The following is a 22282-nucleotide window of genomic DNA, read 5'->3' as shown; positions in this document are numbered from 1 at the left end:
AGAGGGAGAGGCAGAGGGGCAGAGGGAGAGAGGAGTGTCTGAATCTAACTGCAGTGAACTGAATCTTCCATCTGATTTCCCCCTAGGCCCCAGAGATTAGTTATCGTGACTTTCCCAGATCTCACAGTGACCACCGCTCGCTGATCCAGTTACTCGGATTCTCACCGATACCCCGCCCCCCGACCAACCAGCCACGCTCAGCCACCCAGAGAACCTGTGCGCTACCTGTGTGCACCCTGTAATGAGTCTCCAGCTGGTGCTTGAGGCTAAACTTCTTCTTACAGTTGTTGCATTGATATGGTTTCTCGCCCTGGTGGACCTGCTTGTGGTTCTTCAACAGGCTTTCATTCTGGAAACGGAGCCGACAGAACTGACATTGGTGCGGAGGCCTCCCTGAGCCCAAACACACACAACATACCACACAGGGAGAAAGAGAGAGAGAGGAACACATTAAATCAACAAGAATCTGCAGTCGCACCACGCCCCCCTCTGTCTGTGTCTCTCTGTCTCACTGTGTGTCCCTCGGTCTCACTGTGTGTGTCCCTCTGTCTCACTGTGTATGTCCCTCGGTCTCATTGTGTGTCCCTCGGTCTCATTGTGTGTCCCTCGGTCTTACTGTGTGTGTCCCTCGGTCTCACTGTGTGTGTCCCTCTGTCTCATTGTGTGTCCCTCGGTCACTCTGTGTCAGTGTCCCTCTGTCTCACTTATTATTTCTAAATGGGGAGATGCTTAGGAAATCAGAAGCACAAAGGGACTTGGGAGTCCTCGTTCACGATTCTCTGAAGGTTAATGTGCAGGTTCAGTCGGCAGTTAAGAAGGCAAATGCAATGTTAGCATTCATGTCAAGAGGGCTAGAATGCAAGACCAGGGATGTACTTCTGAGGATGTAGAAGGCTCCGGTCAGACCCCATTTGGAGTATTGTGAGCAGTTTTGGGCCCCATATCTAAGGAAGGATGTGCTGACCTTGGAAAGGGTCCAGAGGAGGTTCACAAGAATGATCCCTGGAATGAAGAACTTGTCGTATGAGGAACGGTTGAGGACTTTGGGTCTGTATCCGTTGGAGCTCAGAAGGATGAGGAGGATCTTATTGAAACTTACAGGATACTGCGAGGCCTGGATAGAGTGGACGTGGAGAGGATGTTTCCACTTGTAGGAAAAACTAGAACCAGAGGACACAATCTCAGACTAAAGGGACGATCCTTTTAAACAGATATGAGGAGGAATTTTTCCAGCCAGAGGGTGGTGAATCTGTGGAACTCTTTGCCGCAGGAGGCTGTGGAGGCCAATTCACTGAGTGTCTTTAAGACTGAGATAGATAGGTTTTTGATTAATAAGGGGATCAGGGGTTATGGGGAGAAGGCAGGAGAATGGGGATGAGAACAATATCAGCCATGATTGAATGGGCCGAGTGGCCTAATTCTGCTCCTATGTCTTATGGTCTGTGTATGTGCCTCTGTCTCACTGTGTGTGTGTCCCGCTGTCTTACTGTGTGTGTGTGTGTCCCTCTGACTCACTGTGTGTGTGTCCCTCTGTCTTACTGTGTGTGTGTGTCCCTCTGACTCACTGTGTGTATCCATTTGTCTCACTGTGTGTGTGTCCCTCTGTCTCACTGTGTGTCCCTCTGTCTCACTGTGTGTGTATCCCGCTGTCTTACTGTGTGTGTGTCCCTCTGTCTCACTGTGTGTGTGTCTGTCTCACTGTGTGTGTCCCTCTGTCTCACTGTGTGTGTGTCCCTCTGTCTCACTTTGTGTGTGTGTCCCTCTGACTCACTGTGTATGTATCCCGCTGTCTTACTGTGTGTGTGTCCCTCTGTCTCACTGTGTGTGTCCCTGTCTCACTATGTGTGTCCCTCTGTCTCACTGTGTGTGTCCCTCTGTCTCACTGTGTGTGTCCCTCTGTCTCACTGTGCGTGTGTCCCTCTGACTCACTGTGTGTGTGTGTCCCTGTGTCTCACTGTGTGTGTCCCTCTGTCTTACTGTGCGTGTGTCCCTCTGACTCAGTGTGTGTGTGTGTCCCTCTGTCTCACTGTGTGTGTGTGTCCCTCTGACTCACTGTGTGTGTATCCGCTGTCTTACTGTGTGTGTGTCCCTCTGTCTCACTGTGTGTGCCCCTCTGTCTCACTGTGCGTGTGTCCCTCTGACTCACTGTGTGTGTGTGTCCCTGTGTCTCACTGTGTGTATGTCCATCTGTCTCACTGTGTGTGTCCCTCTGTCTCACTGTGTGTATGTGTCCCCCTGACTCACTGTGTGTCCCTGTCTCACTGTGTGTGTATCCCGCTGTCTTACTGTGTGTGTGTCCCTCTGTCTCACTGTGTATGTCCCTCTGTCTCACTGTGTGTGTATGTCCCTCTGTCTCACAGTGTGTATGTCCCTTTGTCTCACTGTGTGTATCCTTCTGTCCCACTGTGTGTATGTCCCTCTGTCTCACTATGTGTGTCCCTTTGACTCACTGTGTGTGTGTCCCTCTGTCTCACTGTGTCTGTGTCCCTCTATCTTACTGTGTCTGTGTCCCTCTGTCTCACTGTGTGTGTGTGTCCCTTTGTCTCACTGTGTGTATCCTTCTGTCCCACTGTGTGTATGTCCCTCTGTCTCACTATGTGTGTGTCCCTTTGTCTCACTGTGTGTGTGTCCCTCTGTCTCACTGTGTCTGTGTCCCTCTATCTTACTGTGTCTGTGTCCCTCTGTCTCACTGTGTGTGTGTGTCCCTGTCTCACTGTGTGTGCATCCCTCTGTCTCACTGTGTGTGTCCCTGTCTCACTGTGTGTGTATCCCTTTGTCTCACTGTGTGTGTGTGTGTGTGTCCCTGTCTCACTGTGTGTGTATCCCTCTGTCTCACTGTGTGTGTGTGTGTCCCTGTCTCACTGTGTGTGTGTGTGTCCCTGTCTCACTGTGTGTATGTCCCTTTATCCCACTGTGTGTGTGTGTCCCTCTGTCTCACTGTGTGTGTGTGTGTCCCTGTCTCACTGTGTGTGTATCCCTCTGTCTCAATGTGTGTGTGTGTCCCTGTCTCACAGTGTGTATCCCTCTGTCTCACTGTGTGGGTGTCCCTGTCTCACTGTGTGTGTATCCCTCTGTCACACTGTGTGTGTGTCCCTCTGTCTCACTGTGTGTGTCCCTGTCTCACTGTGTGTGTATCCCTCTGTCTCACTGTGTGTGCCCCTGTCTCACTGTGTGTGTATCCCTCTGTCTCACTGTGTGTGTGTCCCTGTCACACTGTGCGTGTGTCCCTCTGTCTCACTGTGTGTGTGTGTCCCACTGTCTCACTGTGTGTATGTCCCTCTGTCTCACTGTGTGTGTCCCTCTGTCTCACTGTGTGTGTGTCCCTTTGTCTCACTGTGTCTGTGTCCCTCTGTCACACAGTGTCTGTGTCCCTCTATCTTACTGTGTCTGTGTCCCTCTGTCTCACTGTGTGTGTGTCCCTTTGTCTCACTGTGTGTGTGTCCCTTTGTCTCACTGTGTGTGTGTCCCTCTGTCGCACTGTGTGTGTGTCCCTCTGTCTCACTGTGTGTGTGTGTGTCCCTGTCTCACTGTGTGTGTGTGTGTGTGTCCCTGACTCACTGTCTGGGTATCCCTATGTCTCACTGTGTGTGTGTCCCTCTGTCTCACTGTGTGTGTATCCCTCTGTCTCACTGTGTGTGTGTCCCTATGTCTCACTGTGTGTATGTCCCTCTATCTCACTGTGTGTGTGTGTCCCTCTGTCTCACTGTGTGTGTGTGTGTCCCTGTCTCACTGTGTGTGTGTGTCCCTGTCTCACTGTGTGTGTGTCCCTGTCTCACTGTGTTTGTATCCCTCTGTCTCACTGTGTGTGTGTCCCTGTCACACTGTGCGTGTGTCCCACTGGCTCACTGAGTGTGTGTTCCACTGTCTCACTGTGTGTGTGTCCCTCTGTCTCACTGTGTGTGTGTCCCTTTGTCTCACTGTGTGTATCCTTCTGTCCCACTGTGTGTATGTCCCTCTGTCTAACTATGTGTGTGTCCCTTTGTCTCACCGTGTGTGTGTCCCTCTGTCTCACTGTGTCTGCGTCCCTCTATCTTACTGTGTCTGTGTCCCTCTGTCTCACTGTGTGTGTCCCTCTGTCTCACTGTGTTTATGTGTCCCCCTGACTCACTGTGTGTGTGTCCCTGTCTCACTGTGTGTGTATCCCGCTGTCTTACTGAGTGTGTGTCCCTCTGTCTCACTGTGTATGTCCCTCTGTCTCACTGTGTGTGTATGTCCCTCTGTCTCACTGTGCGTGTGTCCCTCTGTCTCACTGTGTGTATGTCCCTTTGTCTCACTGTGTGTATCCTTCTGTCCCACTGTGTGTATGTCCCTCTGTCTCACTATGTGTGTGTCCCTTTGTCTCACTGTGTGTGTGTCCCTCTGTCTCACTGTGTGTGTATCCCTCTGTCTCACTGTGTGTGTTTGTGTGTCCCTGTCTCACTGTGAGTGTATCCCTCTGTCTCACTGTGTGTGCGTGTCCCTGTCTCACTGTGTGTGTATCCCTCTGTCTAACTGTGTGTGTGTCCCTGTCTCACTGTGTGTGTATCCCTTTGTCTCACTGTGTGTGTGTCCCTCTGTCTCACTGTGTGTATGTCCCTCTAGCTCACAGTGTGTGTGTGTCCCTCTGTCTCACTGTGTGTGTGTGTGTCCCTGTCTCACTGTGTGTGTATCCCTCTGTCTCACTGTGTGTGTGTGTCCCTGTCTCACAGTGTGTATCCCTCTGTCTCACTGTGTGGGTGTCCCTGTCTCACTGTGTGTGTATCCCTCTGTCTCACTGTGTGTGTGTCCCTCTGTCTCACTGTGTGTGTCCCTGTCTCACTGTGTGTGTATCCCTCTGTCTCACTGTGTGTGTCCCTGTCTCACTGTGTGTGTATCCCTCTGTCTCACTGTGTGTGTGTCCCTGTCACACTGTGCGTGTGTCCCTCTGTCTCACTGTGTGTGTGTACCACTGTCTCACTGTGTGTATGTCCCTCTGTCTCACTGTGTGTGTCCCTCTGTCTCACTGTGTGTGTGTCCCTTTGTCTCACTGTGTGTATGTCCCTCTTTCTCACTGTGTCTGTGTCCCTCTGTCACACTGTGTCTGTGTCCCTCTATCTTACTGTGTGTGTGTCCCTCTGTCGCACTGTGTGTGTGTCCCTCTGTCGCACTGTGTGTGTATCCCTCTGTCTCACTGTGTGTGTGTCCCTCTGTCTCACTGTGTGTATGTCCCTCTGTCTCACTGTGTGTGGGTGTCCCTCTGTCTCACTGTGTGTGTGTGTGTCCCTGTCTCACTGTGTGTGTATCCCTCTGTCTCACTGTGTGTGTGTCCCACTGTCTCACTGTGTGTGTGTCCCTCTGTCTCACTGTGTGTATGTCCCTCTGTCTCACTATGTGTGTGTCCCTTTGTCTCACTGTGTGTGTGTGTCCCTGTCTCACTGTGTGTGCATCCCTCTGTCTCACTGTGTGTGTCCCTGTCTCACTGTGTGTGTATCCCTCTGTCTCACTGTGTGTGTGTGTGTATGTCCCTGTCTCACTGCGTGTGTATCCCTCTGTCTCACTGTGTGTGTGTGTGTCCCTGTCTCACTGTGTGTGTATCCCTCTGTCTCACTGTGTGTGTGTCCCTGTCTCACTGTGTGTGTATCCCTCTGTCTCACTGTGTGTGTGTCCCTCTGTCTCACTGTGTGTATGTCCCTCTATCTCACTGTGTGTGTGTGTGTGTCCCTGTCTCACAGTGTGTATCCCTCTGTCTCACTGTGTGGGTGTCCCTGTCTCACTGTGTGTGTATCCCTCTGTCTCACTGTGTGTGTCCCTCTGTCTCACTGTGTGTGTCCCTCTGTCTCACTGTGTGTGTCCCTCTGTCTCACTATGTGTGTCCCTGTCTCACTGTGTGTGTATCCCTCTGTCTCACTGTGTGTGTCCCTGTCTCACTGTGCGTGTATCCCTCTGTCTCACTGTGTGTGTGTCCCTTTGTCTCACTGTGTGGATGTCCCTCTTTCTCACTGTGTCTGTGTCCCTCTGTCACACTGTGTCTGTGTCCCTCTGTCTCACTGTGTGTGTGTGTGTCCCTCTGTCGCACTGTGTGTGTGTCCCTGTCTCACTGTGTGTGTGTGTGTCCCTGTCTCACTGTGTGTGTGTCCCTGTCTCACTGTGTGTGTATCCCTCTGTCTCACTGTGTGTGTGTGTGTCCCTGTCTCACTGTGTGTGTGTCCCTGTCTCACTGTGTGTGTGTCCCTCTATCTCACTGTGTGTGTGTGTCCCTCTGTCTCACTGTGTGTGTGTGTGTCCCTGTTTCACTGTGTGTGTATCCCTCTGTCTCACTGTGTGTGTGTCCCTGTCTCACTGTGTGTGTATCCCTCTGTCTCACTGTGTGTGTGTCCCTGTCACAGTGTGCGTTTGTCCCACTGGCTCACTGTGTGTGTGTGTCCCACTGTCTCACTGTGTGTGTGTCCCTCTGTCTCACTGTGTGTGTGTCCCTTTGTCTCACTGTGTGTATGTCCCTCTTTCTCACTGTGTCTGTGTCCCTCTGTCTCACTGTGTGTGTGCCCCTCTGTCTCATGTATGTGTTTCCCTCTGTCTCACTGTGTGTGTCCCTTTGTCTCACTGTGTGTGTGTCCCTGTCTCACTGTGTCTGTGTCTCCCTATCTCACTGTGTGCGTGTCCCTCGGTCTCACTGTGTGTGTCCCTCTGTCTCACTGCGTGTGTCCCTCTGTCTCACTGCGTGTGTCCCTCTGTCTCACTGTGTGTGTGTCCCTCTGTCTCACAGTGTTTGTGTCCCTCGGTCTCACGGTGTGTGTGTGTCCCTCTTTCTCATTGTGTCTGTGTCCCCCTGTCTCACTGTGTGTGTGTCCCTCTGTCTCACTGTGTGTGTGTCCCTCTGTCTCACTGTGTGTGTGTCCCTCTGTCTCACTGTGTGTGTGTCTCTCTGTCTCACTGTGTCACTCTGTGTCTGTGTGTGCATCCCTCTGTCTCACTGTCTGTGTCCCTCTGTCTCACTATGTCTGTGACCCTCTGTCGCACTATGTCTGTGTCCCTCTGTCTCACTGTGTGTGTCCCTCTCTCTCACTGTGTGTGTCCCTCTGTCTCACTGTGTATATGTCCCTCTGTCTCACTGTGTCCCTCTGACTCACTGGGTGTGTCCCTCTGTCTCACTATGTCGGTGTCCCTCTGTCTCACTATGTCGGTGTCCCTCTGTCTCACTATGTCTGTGTCCCTCTGATTCACTGTGTGTGTATCCCTTTGTCTCACTGTGTGTGACCCTCTGTCTCACTGTGTGTGTCTCTGTCTCACTGTGTATGACCCTCTGTCTCACTGTGTGTGTCTCTCTGTCTCACTGTGTGTGTGTCCTTCTGTCTCACTGTGTGTGTGTATCCATTTGTCGCAATGTGTGTCTGTGTCCCTCTGTCTCACTGTGTGTATGTGTCCTTCTGTCTCACTGTGTGTGTGTGTCCCTCTGTCTCACTGTATGTTTATGTCCCTCTGTCTCACTGTGTGTGTGTCCCTCTGTTTCACTGTGTGTGTGTACCTCTGTCTGACTGTGTGTGTGTGTCCCTCTGTCTCACTGTGTGTGTATCCATTTGTCTCACTGTGTGTGTGTGTCCCTCTGTCTCAATGTGTGTGTCCCTCTGTCTCACTGTGTGTGTGTTCCTCTGTTTCACTGTGTGTGTGTCCCTCTGTCTCACTGTGTGTGTGTATCCATTTGTCTCACTCTGTGTATGTGTCCCTCTGTCTCACTGTGTGTGTGTCCCTCTGTCTCAGTGTGTGTGTATCCATTTGTCTCACTGTGTGTGTGTGTCCCTCTGTCTCAGTGTGTGTGTATCCATTTGTCTGACTGTGTGTGTGTGTCCCTCTGTCTCACTGTGTGTGTATCCATTTGTCTCACTGTGTGTGTGTGTCCCTCTGTCTCACTGTGTGTGTGTCCCTCTGTCTCACTGTGTGTGTATCCATTTGCCTCACTGTGTGTGTGTGTCCCTCTGTCCCAATGTGTGTGTATCCATTTGTCTCACTGTGTGTGTGTCCCTCTGTCTCACTGTGTGTGTGCCCCTCTGTCTCACTGTGTGTGTCCCTAGGTCTCACTGTGTGTGTGCCCCTCTGTCTCACTGTGTGTGTATCCATTTGTCTCACTGTGTGTGTGTCCCTCTGTCTCACTGTGTGTGTGTCCCTCTGTCTCACTGTGTGTGTGTGTCCCTCTGTCTCACTGTGTGTGTGTGTCCCTCTGTCTCAGTGTGTGTGTGTATCCATTTGTCTCACTGTGTGTGTCCCTCTGTCTCACTGTGTGTGTGTGTCCCTCTGTTTCACTGTGTGTGTGTCACTCTGTCTCACTGTGTGTGTGTGTCAGTTTGTCTTTGTGTGTGTGTGTCCCTCTGCCTCAGTGTGTGTGTGTCCCTCTGTCTCACTGTGTGTGTCCCTCTGTCTCACTGTGTGTGTATCCATTTGTCTCACTGTGTGTGTGTCCCTCTATCTCACTGTGTGTCCCCCTCTGTCTCACTGTGTGTGTGTCCCCCTGTCTCACTGTGTGTGTGTGTCAGTTTGTCTTTGTGTGTGTGTGTCCCTCTGTCTCACTGTGTGTGTATCCATTTGTCTCACTGTATGTATGTGTCCCTCTGTCTCACTGTGTGTGTCTCACTGTGTGTCCCTCTGTTTCACTGTGTGTGTGTCCCTCTGTCTCACTGTGTGTGTGTCCCTCTGTCTCACTGTGTGTGTGTGTCAGTTTGTCTTTGTGTGTGTGTGTCCCTCTGTCTCACTGTGTGTGTATCCATTTGTCTCACTGTGTGTATGTGTCCCTCTGTCTCACTGTGTGTGTGTCCCTCTGTCTCACTGTGTGTGTATCCATTTGTCTCACTGTGTGTGTGTGTGTCCCTGTCTCAGTGTGTGTGTGTGTCCCTCTGTCTCACTGTGTGTGTGTGTCCCTCTGTCTCAGTGTGTGTGTCCCTCTGTCTCACTGTGTGTGTCCCTCTGTCTCACTGTGTGTGTCCCTCTGTCTCACTGTGCATGTGTGTCCATTTGTCTCAGTGTGTATGAGTCCCCCTCTGTCTCACTGTGTGTGTGTCCCTCTGTCTCAGTATGTGTGTCCATCTGTCTCACCGTGTGTGTGTATCCATTTGTCTCAGTGTGTGTCTGTCACTCTGTCTCACTGTGTGTGTGTCCCTCTGTCTCACTGTGTGTGTGTATCCATTTGTCTCACTGTGTGTGTGTCCCTCTGTCTCAGTGTGTGTGTTCGTCCCTCTGTCTCACTGTGTGTGTCCCTCTGTTCCAGTGTGTATGTGCGTCCCTCTATCTCACTGTGTGTGTGCGTCCCTCTGTCTCACTGTGTGTGTGTCCCTCTGTCTCACTGTGTCTGTGTCCCTCTGTCTCACTTTGTGATTGTCCCTCTGTCTCACTGTGTGTATGTGTCCCTCTATCTCAGTGTGTGTGTCCCTCTGTCTCACTGTGTGTGTATCCCTCTGTCTCACTGTGTGTGTCCCTCTGCCTCATTGTGTGTGTGTATCAATTTATCTCACTGTGTGTGTGTCCCTCTGTCTCACTGTGTGTGTCCCTCTGTCTCACTGTGTGTGTATCCCTCTGTCTCACTGTGTGTGTGTCCCCCTCTGTCTCACCGTGTGTGTGTGTATCCATTTGTCTCACTGTGTGTGTCTGTCCCTCTGTCTAACTCTGTGTGTCCCTCTGTCTCACTGTGTGTGTGTATCCATTTGTCTCACTGTGTGTGTGTCCCTCTGTTTCACTGTGTGTGTGTATCTCTTTCTCTCAGTGTGTGTGTGTCCCTCTGTCTCAGTGTGTGTGTGCGTCCCTCTGTCTCACTGTGTGTGTCCCTCTGTCTCAGTGTGTGTGTGCGTCCCTCTGTCTCATTGAGTGTGTGTCCCTCTGTCTCACTGTGTCTGTGTCCCTCTGTCTCACTTTGTGTTTGTCCCTCTGTCTCGCTGTGTGTATGTGTCCCTCTGTCTCAGTGTGTGTCCCTCTATCTCAGTGTGTGTATCCCTCTGTCTCACTGTGTGTGTATCCCTCTGTCTCACTATGTGTGTGTGTCCCTCTGTCTCACCGTGTGTGTGTATCCATTTGTCTCACTGTGTGTGTCTGTCCCTCTGTCTCACTCTGTGTGTCCCACTGTCTCACTGTGTGTGTGTATCCATTTGTCTCACTGTGTGTGTCCCTCTGTTTCACTGTGTGTGTGAATCTCTTTCTCTCAGTGTGTGTGTGTCCCTCTGTCTCAGTGTGTGTGTGCGTCCCTCTGTCTCACTGTGTGTGTCCCTCTGTCTCAGTGTGTGTGTGTGTCCCTCTATCTCAGTGTGTGTGTCCCTCTGTCTCACTTTGTGTGTGTCCCTCTGTCTCACTGTGTGTATGTGTCCCTCTGTCTCACTGTGATTGTCCCTCATGCTCAGTGTGTGTGTCCCTCTGTCTCACTGTGTGTGTGTATCCATTTGTCTCACTGTGTGTGTGTCCTTGTCTCACTGTGTGTGTGCGTCCCTCTGTCTCAGTGTGTGTGTCCCTCTATCTCAGTGTGTGTGTCCCTCTGTCTCACTGTGTGTGTATCCCTCTGTCTCACTGTGTGTGTGTGTCCCTCTGTCTCACCGTGTGTGTGTATCCATTTGTCTCACTGTGTGTGTCTGTCCCTCTGTCTCACTCTGTGTGTCCCTCTGTCTCACTGTGTGTGTGTATCCATTTGTCTCACTGTGTGTGTCCCTCTGTTTCACTGTGTGTGTGTATCTTTCTCTCAGTGTGTGTGTGTCCCTCTGTCTCAGTGTGTGTGTGTGTCCCTCTGTCTCAGTGTGTGTGTGTGTCCCTCTGTCTCAGTGTGTGTGTCCCTCTGTCTCACTGTGTGTCTGTCCCTCTGTCTCACTTTGTGTGCGACCCTCTGTCTCACTGTGTGTATGTGTCCCTCTGTCTCACTGTGTTTGTCCCTCTGTCTCAGTGTGTGTGTCCCTCTGTCTCAGTGTGTGTGTCCCTCTGTCTCACTGTGTGTGTGTCCATTTGTCTCACTGTGTGTGTGTCCTTGTCTCACTGTGTGTGTGCGTCCCTCTGTCTCACTGTGTGCATGTGTCCCTCTGTCTCACTGTGTGTGTCCCTCTGTCTCACTGTGTGTGTCTGTCCCTCTGTCTCAGTGTGTGTGTCCCTCTGTCTCACTGTTTGTGTGTATCCATTTGTCTCACTGTGTGTGTGTGTCCCTCTGTCTCAGTGTATGTGTCCCTCTGTCTCACTGTGTGTGTGTGTCCCTCTGTCTCACTGTGTGTGTCCCTCTGCCTCATTGTGTGTGTGTATCAATTTATCTCACTGTGTGTGTGTCCCTCTGTCTCACTGTGTGTGTCCCTCTGTCTCACTGTGCATGTGAGTCCCTCTGTCTCACTGTGCATGTGAGTCCCTCTGTCTCACTGTGTGCGTCCCTCTGTCTCACTGTGTGTGTGTGTCCTTCTGTCTCACTGTGTGTGTGTGTCCTTCTGTCTCACTGTGTGTGTGTCCCTCTGTCTCACTGTGTGTGTCCCTCTGTCTCACTGTGTGTGTGTGTCCATTTGTCTCAGTGTGTGTGAGTCCCCCCTCTGTCTCACTGTGTGTGTGTCCCTCTGTCTCACTGTGTCTGTGTCCCTCTGTCTCACTTTGTGTGTGTCACTCTGTCTCACTGTGTCTAGGTGTCCCTCTGTCTCAGTGTGTGTGTCCCTCTGTCTCACTGTGTGTGTGTCCCTCTGTCTCACTTTGTGTGTGTCCCTCTGTCTCACTGTGTGTATGTGTCCCTCTGTCTCTCTGTGTGTGTCCCTCTGTCTCTGTGTGTGTGTCCCTCTGTCTCACTCTGTGTATGTGTCCCTCTGTCTCACTGTTTGTGTGTCCCTCTGTCTCAGTGTGTGTGTATCCATTTGTCTCACTGTGTGTGTGTGTCCCTCTGTCTCACTGTGTGTATGTGTCCCTCTGTCTCACTGTGTGTGTCCCTCTGTCTCAGTGTGTGTCCCCCTCTGTCTCACTGTGTGTGTGTATCCATTTGTCTCACTGTGTGTGTGTCCCTCTGTCTCACTGTGTGTGTCCCTCTGTCTCAGTGTGTGTGTCCCTCTGTCTCACCGTGTGTGTGTATCCATTTGTCTCACTGTGTGTGTGTCCTTCTGTCTCACTGTGTGTGTATCCATTTGTCTCACTGTATGTGTGTCCCTCTGTCTCAGTGTGTGTGTGTCGCTCTGTCTCAGTGTGTGTGTGTCGCTCTGTCTCAGTGTGTGTGTGTCCCTCTGTCTCAGTGTGTGTGCGTATCCATTTGTCTCACTGTGTGTGTGTCCCTTTGTCTCAGTGTGTGTGCTTATCCCTCTGTCTCAGTGTATGTGTGTCCCTCTGTCTCAGTGTGTGTGTGTGTGTCCCTCTGTCTCAGCGTGTGTGTGTATCCATTTGTCTCACTGTGTGTGTGTGTCCCTCTGTCTCAGCGTGTGTGTCCCTCTGTCTCATAGTGTATGTGTATCCCTCTGTCTCAGTGTGTGTGTGTATCCATTTGTCTCACTGTGTGTGTGTGTCCCTCTGTCTCAGCGTGTGTGTCCCTCTGTCTCATAGTGTGTGTGTATCCCTCTGTCTCAGTGTGTGTGTGTATCCATTTGTCTCACTGTGTGTGTGTGTCCCTCTGTCTCAGTGTGTGTGTCCCTCTGTCTCACTGTTGTGTTGTCTGTCACTCACCATTTTAAATGGAAGGAGGCCCATTCAGCCCCCTCGAGCCTGTTACACAGGACCAGGAGGAGGCCCATTCAGCCCCCTCGATCCTGTTACACAGGACCAGGAGGTGGCCCATTCAGCCCCCTCGAGCCTGTTACACAGGAACAGGAGGAGGCCCATTCAGCCCCCTCGAGCCTGTTACACAGGAACAGGAGAAGGCCCATTCAGCCCCCTCGAGCCTGTTACACAGGAACAGGAGGAGGCCCATTCAGCCCCCTCGAGCCTGTTACACAGGACCAGGAGGAGGCCCATTCAGCCCCCTCGAGCCTGTTACACAGGACCAGGAGGAGGCCCATTCAGCCCCCTCGAGCCTGTTACACAGGAACAGGAGAAGGCCCATTCAGCCCCCTCGAGCTTGTTACACTGGAAATTGAGAGGCCCATTAAAACCCCTTGAGCCTGTTACACAGGAACAGAAACAGGAGAAGATCCATTCTTCCTCCCTCGAGCCTGTTACACAGGAACAAGACGCCCATTTAGTCTCTTCAAGCCTGCTACACAGGAAAATGAAGAAGCCCATTCAGCCCCCTCGAGCGTGTTACACTGGAATACGAGAGGCCCATTAAAACCCCTTGAGCCTGTTACACAGGAACAGGAAGTGGCTCATTCAGCCCCTCGAGCCTGTTACACGGGAACAGGATGAGACCCATTCAGCCCCCTCGATCCTGTTACACAGGAACAGGAGGAGGCCCATTCAGCCCCTTCGATCCTGTTACACAGGACCAGGAGGAGGCCCATTCAGCCCCCTCGATCCTGTCACACATGAACAGGAGGTGGCTCATTCAGCCCCCTCGAGTCTGTTACACAGGAACAGGAGGAGGCCCATTCAGCCCCTTCGATCCTGTTACACAGGACCAGGAGGAGGCCCATTCAGCCCCTTCGATCCTGTTACACAGGAACAGGAGGAGGCCCATTCAGCCCCTTCGATCCTGTCACACATGAACAGGATGAGACCCATTCAGCCCCCTCGAGCCTGTTACACAGGAACAGGAGGAGACCCATTCAAACCGCTCACATCTGTTACACAGGACTGGAGTTCAGCAGGGTCGAAAATATCGTCCATACTGTTGAATATCTATAAGGAAATGGGGGAAGGGGAAGGCTGACAAACAGCAATGTCTTCCACCCAAGGACCCTCCATTTCCCCATTCATTCCCCCCTCCCTCAACCTGGCTCACACTTCCCATGCACACCTGGCCTCTCCGCAGCACAGGCCCTGTTCACCTGACCCCAGACCCTGTACTCCAGACACCTGCACATGATGTTACCTGGACTGGATGCAGGACCGCTCCCCATTGCACTCACCCATTCTCCGGCCGTGGACTTGTCCCCGGGTTTGAGGCGCATCCCGAGGGCGTTCGGATGTAGGCTGCTGCGTCCGTGTTGTTCCTTCCTGCAGTGTGCAGGCACAGTGTCCATGCAGCAAATGTGGTGGTATGTATTAGGGGTAATACGGTACACCACGTGTTGACAGGCTATTGGTGGAGGGATGCCACGTCATAGATCATAGAATTTACAGTGCAGAAGGAGGCCATTCGGCCCATCGAGTCTGCACCGGCTCTTGGAAAGAGCACCCTACCCAAGGTCAACACCTCCACCTATTCCCATAACCCAGTAACCCCTCCCAACACTAAGGGCAATTTTGGACACTAAGGGCAATTTTGGACACTAAGGGCAATTTAGCATGGCCAATCCACCTAACCCACACATCTTTGGACTGTGGGAGGAAACCGGAGCACCCGGAGGAAACCCACGCACACACGGGGAGGATGTGCAGACTCCACACAGACAGTGACCCAAGCCGGAATCGAACCTGGGACCCTGGAGCTGTGAAGCATTTGTGCTAACCACCATGCTACCGTGCTGCCCAAAGATCCTGATAGGATCTGCCACCTACTGGACTCCACCCAGAAATGCCGGTATAAGAACCCAGTTTTTCCCTCCATTTCCCTCAGCAGTTGTATTCTGTAACCACGCTGCTGGGGATAAAGTTCTGCTTAATAAAGCCTTCAATTGACATTACATCAACCTGCCTCACGTCATATTGACGGGACTACAATTTATTAAGCAGAATTTATATTGAAGAAAACGACGTGGGAACATGGAGCTCCGAATCACCCCGGAGTGCCTGCGCATCGAACCCCAAGCAGCTAACTCGACATCTATTTTCAAACACTGGATGGCATGCTTTGAGGGCTACCTCCGAACGGCCCCCGGCACACCGACAGACGAACAAAAGATGCAGGTCCTCTATTCTAGGGTGAGTCCTGACGTCTACTCCCTTATCGAGGACGAGGACGGTTTCACCGGTGCCATCGCCGCGCTGAAGGATATCTACATCCGGCCCGCCAACCAGGTTTTTGCTCGCTACCAGCTCGCCACACGACAGCAATTTCCGGGGGAATCGCTGAACGAGTTTTATAACGCCCTGCAGATCCTGGGTCGAAACTGCAACTGCCCGGCGGTAACAGCGAGTGAACACACAGAGTTCCTGGTCCGCGATGCGTATGCGGCAGGTTTGGCCTCTTCCCAGATCCGCCAGAGGCTTCTGGAGAAAGAATCTCTGGGACTTACAGAAGCTCGGGCCCTGGCGGCATCCCTCGATGTGGCCTCGCGTAACGCCCGCGCCTACGCCCCCGACCGCATTACAGCCCCTTGGGCTCCGTGGACCCCCGCTGCGGTCGACTCTCCAACACCCCCCCACCCCCGCAAACCTGCGCGGCCAAAACACCAGACCAACCGGGGGGGCCCCGCTGCTATTTTTGCGGCCAGCCGAAACACCCTCGGCAGCGCTGCCCGGCCCGCGCGGCTACCTGCAAAAGCTGCGGGAAGAAGGGCCACTACGTGACTGTGTGCAAGTCCCGCGGGGTCGCCGCTATCTCCGGGGAAGAAACGGGACCACAGACCCAGCCCCCCAGCAATCCACGTGTGACCAACGGACGCCGCCATTTTGGACCCCGGACGCCACGAGGGAGAGATGGGCATCGCCATTTTGTCCACCCCCGACCGCGCTCGATCCGTGGACGCCGCCATCTTGGCTGAAGGACCCCGACACAGACAGCCACATACTGCCTGATTACGATGCTCAACTTCAACAACCACGTCTGGCTTCGCCGACCCTCGACCAGTCGCGACCCCGGACGCTCCAGACTGCAACCACTACTGTCCTAGTGAATGGCTACGAGATGCCGTGTCTTATCGACTCTGGGAGCACGGAGAGCTTCATTCATCCGGACACGGTAAGGCGCTGTTCCCTCGTAATTCGGCCAAGCACCCAGAAAATTTTCCTGGCGGCGGGATCCCACTCCGTTCAGATCACGGGGGTCTGCATCGCTAACCTAACGGTGCAGGGGAGGGAGTTCCAAAATTACCGGATGTATGTCCTCCCCCATCTCTGTGCGCCCACACTCCTAGGGTTGGACTTCCAATGCAACCTCCAGAGTTTAACATTTAAATTTGGCGGCCCTATACCCCCACTGACTGTCTGCGGCCTCGCGACCCTCAAGGTTGAACCGCCTTCCTTGTTTGCGAACCTCACACCGGATTGCAAACCCGTCGCCACAAGGAGCAGACGGTACAGCGCCCAGGACCGAGCATTTATCCGGTCCGAAGTCCAGAGGCTGCTGAAGGAAGGCATCATCCAGGCTAGCAACAGTCCCTGGAGAGCCCAGGTGGTAGTTGTTAAGACCGGGGAGAAACAGAGGATGGTCATCGACTATAGTCAGACCATCAACAGGTACACTCAACTAGATGCGTACTCTCTCCCCCGCATATCCGACATGGTCAATCGGATTGCACAGTACAAGGTCTTTTCCACCGTGGACCTCAAGTCCGCCTACCACCAGCTCCCCATCCGTCCCGGTGACCGCAACTATACTGCCTTCGAAGCAGACGGGCGGTTATACCACTTTTTAAGGGTTCCATTCGGCGTCACGAACGGAGTCTCGGTCTTCCAACGAGAGATGGACCGAATGGTTGACCAGCACGGTTTACGGGCCACGTTCCCGTATCTCGACAACGTCACCATCTGCGGCCACGACCAGCAGGACCACGACGCCAATCTCCAAAAATTCCTCCAGACCGCTCACGCCCTGAACCTCACTTACAACAAAGAAAAATGCGTGTTCCGCACCGATCGTCTAGCCATCCTGGGCTACGTAGTGCGTAATGGGGTGATAGGCCCCGACCCTGAACGCATGCGCCCCCTCATGGAGTTCCCTCTCCCCCACTGTGCCAAAACCCTGAAACGTTGCCTGGGCTTCTTTTCTTATTACGCCCAGTGGGTCCCCCAGTACGCAGACAAGGCCCGTGCGCTAATCCAGTCCACTACTTTTCCCCTGTCGACAGAGGCATGCCAGGCCTTTAGCCGCATCAAAACGGATATCGCAAAGGCCACGATGCGCGCCATCGACGAGTCCCTCCCCTTCCAGGTCGAGAGCGACGCATCGGATGTAGCTCTGGCGGCCACCCTCAACCAAGCAGGCAGACCCGTGGCCTTTTTCTCCCGAACCCTCCACGCTTCAGAAATCCGCCACTCCTCAGTGGAAAAGGAGGCACAAGCAATAGTGGAAGCTGTGCGACACTGGAGGCATTACCTGGCCGGTAGGAGATTCACTCTCCTCACTGACCAACGGTCGGTTGCCTTCATGTTCGATAATGCACAGCGGGGCAAGATCAAGAACGACAAGATCTTGCGGTGGAGGATCGAACTCTCCACTTTCAATTATGAGATCTTGTATCGTCCCGGAAAGCTGAACGAGCCATCCGATGTCCTATCTCGCGGCACATGTGCCAATGTACAAGTGGACCGTCTACAAGCCCTCCACGAGGACCTCTGCCACCCGGGGGTCACTCGTTTCTACCACTTCCTTAAAGCCCGCAACCTCCCTTACTCCGTCGAGGACGTCCGAACAGACACCAGAAACTGCCAGATCTGCGCTGAGTGCAAACCGCACTTTTTCAGGCCAGATAGAGCGCACCTGGTTAAGGCCTCTCGACCTTTTGAACGCCTCAGTTTGGATTTCAAACGCCCCCTCCCCTCCACCGATCACAACGCGTACTTCCTGAACGTCGTTGACGAATACTCCCGTTTCCCTTTCGCCATCCCCTGCCCCGACATGACAGCGTCCACGGTCATTAAAGCCCTCGGTACCATTTTTACACTGTTCGGTTTCCCCGACTATATCCATAGCGACAGGGGGTCCTCCTTTATGAGTGACGAACTGCGTCAATTCCTGCTCAGCAGGGGCATAGCCTCGAGCAGGACGACCAGTTACAACCCCCGGGGGAACGGGCAGGTAGAAAGGGAGAATGGAACGGTCTGGAAGGCCGTCCTGCGGGCCCTCCGGTCTAGGAGCCTCCCAATTTCCCGCTGGCAGGAAGTCCTCCCGGATGCCCTTCACTCTATCCGGTCCCTGCTGTGCACCACCACGAATCAAACGCCTCACGAGCGCCTCCTCCTCTTTCCTAGCAAGTCCTCCTCTGGAACGCCACTTTCGACCTGGCTAGCAACTCCGGGACCCATTCTGCTCCGGAAACATGTGCGGGCGCACAAGTCAGATCCGTTGGTGGAACGGGTGCATCTCCTTCACGCCAACCCGCAATACGCCTTTGTGGAGTACCCCGATGGGCGACAGGACACGGTCTCCCTGCGAGATCTGGCGCCCGCCGGAGCTACCCACACCCCCCCAACACCAATCACCACCTCCTCACTCCCATCGGTTCATCCCGCAGCCACCCCCTTCCCGGGGGGTTCGGTTCTCCTCCCAGACCCGCCCAGGAGTAAGGACACAGGGGACAGCGCTACGCTCCCAGAGTCGACGGGACTCGAGCCAGCGCCATCACCACCATGCCCGAGACGATCGGAAAGGACGATCAGGGCGCCCATCCGGCTCATCGAATCACTTTAACTCTCAACGTTTTCAGTTATTGTGCCTTGCTATAGTTATGGCATCACGCCGACCCTGTTTGGCCCGTTGGCCCAGTTGAAGCGATAATTTTGTGTTTTGTTCAAAGTTACGGCACAGTACCGACTCTGTAAACCCCTACCACCATGCGAACCACCATCCCGTCGGGTTTATTTTCAACAAGGGGTGAATGTGGTGGTCTCTATTAGGGGTAATACGGTACACCACGTGTCGACAGGCTATTGGTGGAGGGATGCCAGGTCCTGATAGGATCTGCCACCTACTGGACTCCACCCAGAAATGCTGGTATAAGAACCCAGTTTTTCCCTCCATTTCCCTCAGCAGTTGTATTCTGTAACCACGCTGCTGGGGATAAAGTTCTGCTTAATAAAGCCTTCAATTGACATTACCTCAACCTGCCTCGCATCATATTGACGGTGCTACAGTCAGATTGGGATGCTAGGCAATAGCTCCCACATACTACATGGCACACCTACTCACAGGAAACCACTTGGGATGTGTGAAGTGCTCACCTAACCATGATTGCCAATTCCCTATTAGCAATAGCCTTCGGCCGTGTGGTCAGTGGGAGTTATGGGTGATCGGTGGGGCAGACATGCAGGGACTAATGTTGCTCCCAGAATGGTTACACACATTCCAGGGGTTGGCATGGCGGACCCGCATGTGACTGCCACCCCCACCAGAGACTCCACACCCCCACCTCCCAATGGCAGCCACGCCCCCACACCCCCGGTTGGTTCCAACCCCTCCTTTTCCCTTTCCAAGCACAGGGGCAGCAAGCCCAGTGCCCCTGGACTCATTGCCTGTGAGCGAAGATGGCTACTCACCTCCTCGGGTCCCCGCAACAGCCCATCCACCATGTTCACGCTTTTAAAGAGGAGTACTAATCGGCGCCTGCGTGACTACTTGCTGGGGATGTGGCTAGATCACGGGAGGCCATTGGATACGGGATGGCTCCCATCAATTGTATGTAAATAGGGTTCAAGTGGTGATTATTGTCTATGGGTGCGGGCCGGTTGCATCGCAAATGGTTTGGCACCCATCACGGTTCACGTTTCTGGCCTCCCCCACTATATACTGGCCTTGTCGCGCTGTCGCTCAAGTGCAAATGAGGCCACTGAATCACACCCTTTGTGTCTTTCATGTTGTCTCCTGATCCATGACCACTTTGTTATTGAACCTCTGCCACATTCTAACCTATCCCTGACCTTCTCTTTTGCTTGACGAGCGCCACCCCCCCCCCCCCCCCCACTCCGCAGCCCCCTTTCCCTTGCAGGGTAAATCCTACCCCCACCCCCCTACCCCTCCTCGGAAACTGAAGACGAATCCCTGTCTGTGCTGCAGGATCCGCATCTTTCTAATCCCATGGCCCATGGTGCTTTCGTTGTGGCCAAAGCGCCCCCACGCCTGCCATGCTTTGCGCAAGGAGGGGTGATCTCCAAATCCTCTCCCCTCTGTCCAGCTTCTCGATTTAAGGTTCTGCCTCTCAATCGGGTGACCAACCCCACCTACCTCTTCCCTGCCCCCACCCTGTAACCAGCCCCCTCCCTCCTGCAGCACTCCCCAAATCCCCAACGCCGGGACCAGTGGAAAACCCTGCTCTCCATTGCCCCTGTCGATCGAATCACCCCGAGACCTGGGGGAGAACAGGCTGGGCTATTTGATCACATGAGGCAGTGTGGAGGCCTCCCCGATGCTGGCCTGTGTGACCTCCGGGAGCCCCACTGCGCCGCCGTCCCAGATCCCGCAAACAGGCGGATCAGATGCAGGGCCTGGGCGCTCGGACCCCTCGAGCCCGCCTCCCCCACTCGACAAGGTCACAGCTGACCCGGCTGTAACCTCAACCCCATGTTCCCAGCTGATCTCCCCAATAACCGTTCAATCCCTGCACTCCCCCCCCCCCCACCCCTCCCCCCCCATCGAGTCCCTGTGCCGCCAACTCGCCAAGTGTAAACAGCACCAGGGAGGGCAAGGCCCTGCAGATGCTTCAGTTGTGTTTAAAGACACAGCCCAATTGGGCCGCTCAGGTGACTCTCCCAATTGTCTTTACCTGCGTGCGTCTTTGTGTGGCGTTTGAGCGCGGTCACACTGGGGAACAGGCAACGGCACTCCCAGCAGCTGTATCCCCATGTCTCAGACTGACTGGACACGTCCTCCCTCAGGGCACACCGAGCCTCATAGCTCTTCCCGCACAGCAGGTACACCGGCGTCGAGCCACCTCCTGCGGAGAGATAAGGAGACAGGAGATAGTTACACCATTCCAAGGATCCAGGACAAAATGTCCCTCCACACTGTCCCCATCAAACACTCCCAGGACAGGTACAGCACAGGGTTAGATACAGAGTAAAGCTCCCTCTACACTGTCCCCATCAAACACTCCCAGGACAGGTACAGCACAGGGTTAGATACAGAGTAAAGCTCCCTCTACACTGTCCCCATCAAACACTCCCAGGATAGGTACAGCACGGGGTTAGATACAGAGTAAAGCTCCCTATCCACTTTCCCCATCAAACACTCCCAGGACAGGGACAGCACGGGGTTAGATACAGAGTAATGCTCCCTCTACACTGTCCCCATCAAACACTCCCAGGACAGAGACATCACGGGGTTAAATACAGAGTAAAGCTCCCTCTACACTGTCCCCATCAAACACTCCCAGGACAGGGACAGCACGGGGTTAGATACAGAGTAATGCTCCCTCTACACTGTCCCCATCAAACACTCCCAGGACAGAGACATCACGGGGTTAAATACAGAGTAAAGCTCCCTCTACACTGTCCCCATCAAACACTCCCAGGACAGGGACAGCACGGGGCGAGATACAGAGTAAAGCACTCATCCCAAGTCCATTTATCTTTCCTGCCTTTACCCATTTATCTCCACATAGAATATGTGCCCTGACACTCTGCCTGGTGCGCCCCGAACCTGACTTACCAGAATGAGTCTGTTGGTGCAGCATTGCTTCTTGCTCAGTGTCCATTCTAATCCCACATAGGTTACACCTGACAACACAGGGTCCTGCAGGGGAGAAAAGGCAGATTATCATTCCTGTTCTCAGGACAAGGTACCAATCTGGAGCTGGAAGAGGTCATTCCGTATCTCGCACCCATGACCCCATTCACTGTGACCTCAACTCCAATTTCCTGCCTTTCCTCACATAACCCTCCACTCCCCCTTGTCGATCAGAAATCTGTCCAACCCGGCCTTGAATATAGACAGTGACTCGCAATCCCCCACTGCGGTTCTGGGGCACTGACTGACCACCCTTGGAGCGAAGAACTTCCTCCCCATCGCCGTATTAAATCACTCACTCTGCCACATTCCTGCTGCCCGACCCATTCACCAGACCACCCACAGGTATCAGTCGCACTGGGAGTGCTTGATGGGGAACTGTGTAGGAGGAGCTATATTCTGTATCTGCTGGCCTTGTCCTGCATCACAAATCAGCTGTCTAGTCAACTGAGCTAAACCGGCCCCTGATGTGGACAGTGTCGAGGGAGCTTTACTCTGTATTTAACCCCGTGCTGTTCCTGTCATAGAGTCACAGATGTTTACAGCATGGAAACAGGCCCTTCGGCCCATCTTGTCCATGCCGTCCAGTTTTTACCACTAAGCTAGTCCCAATTTCCCGCATTTGGCCCATATCCCGCTATACCTATCTTACCCATATAACTGTCTAAATGCTTTTTAAAAGACAAAATTGTACCCGCCTCTACTACTGCCTCTGGCAGC

The 22282-nt window shown here is 53.4% G+C and overlaps 1 protein-coding gene across 1 annotated transcript in view; it reads right to left on the bottom strand.

The window, feature by feature from the left end:
- Positions 1–22282, bottom strand: part of LOC140387059 (zinc finger and BTB domain-containing protein 16-like) — a 65213-nt gene that overhangs the window by 2343 nt on the left and 40588 nt on the right. The window contains exons 3-5 of the mRNA XM_072470071.1: positions 21485–21568; positions 20601–20771; positions 226–393 (exon numbers count right to left, since the gene is read on the bottom strand). Coding sequence (XP_072326172.1) covers positions 226–393; positions 20601–20771; positions 21485–21568 — 423 coding nt within the window. The remainder of the gene's footprint in view (positions 1–225; positions 394–20600; positions 20772–21484; positions 21569–22282) is intronic.

Source organism: Scyliorhinus torazame, chromosome 12 (assembly GCF_047496885.1).
Source record: "Scyliorhinus torazame isolate Kashiwa2021f chromosome 12, sScyTor2.1, whole genome shotgun sequence".
Classification (NCBI taxonomy): Eukaryota; Metazoa; Chordata; class Chondrichthyes; order Carcharhiniformes; family Scyliorhinidae; genus Scyliorhinus; species Scyliorhinus torazame.
Note: the sequence above shows the minus strand (reverse complement) of the source record. Positions and strands in the feature narration are given on the sequence as shown.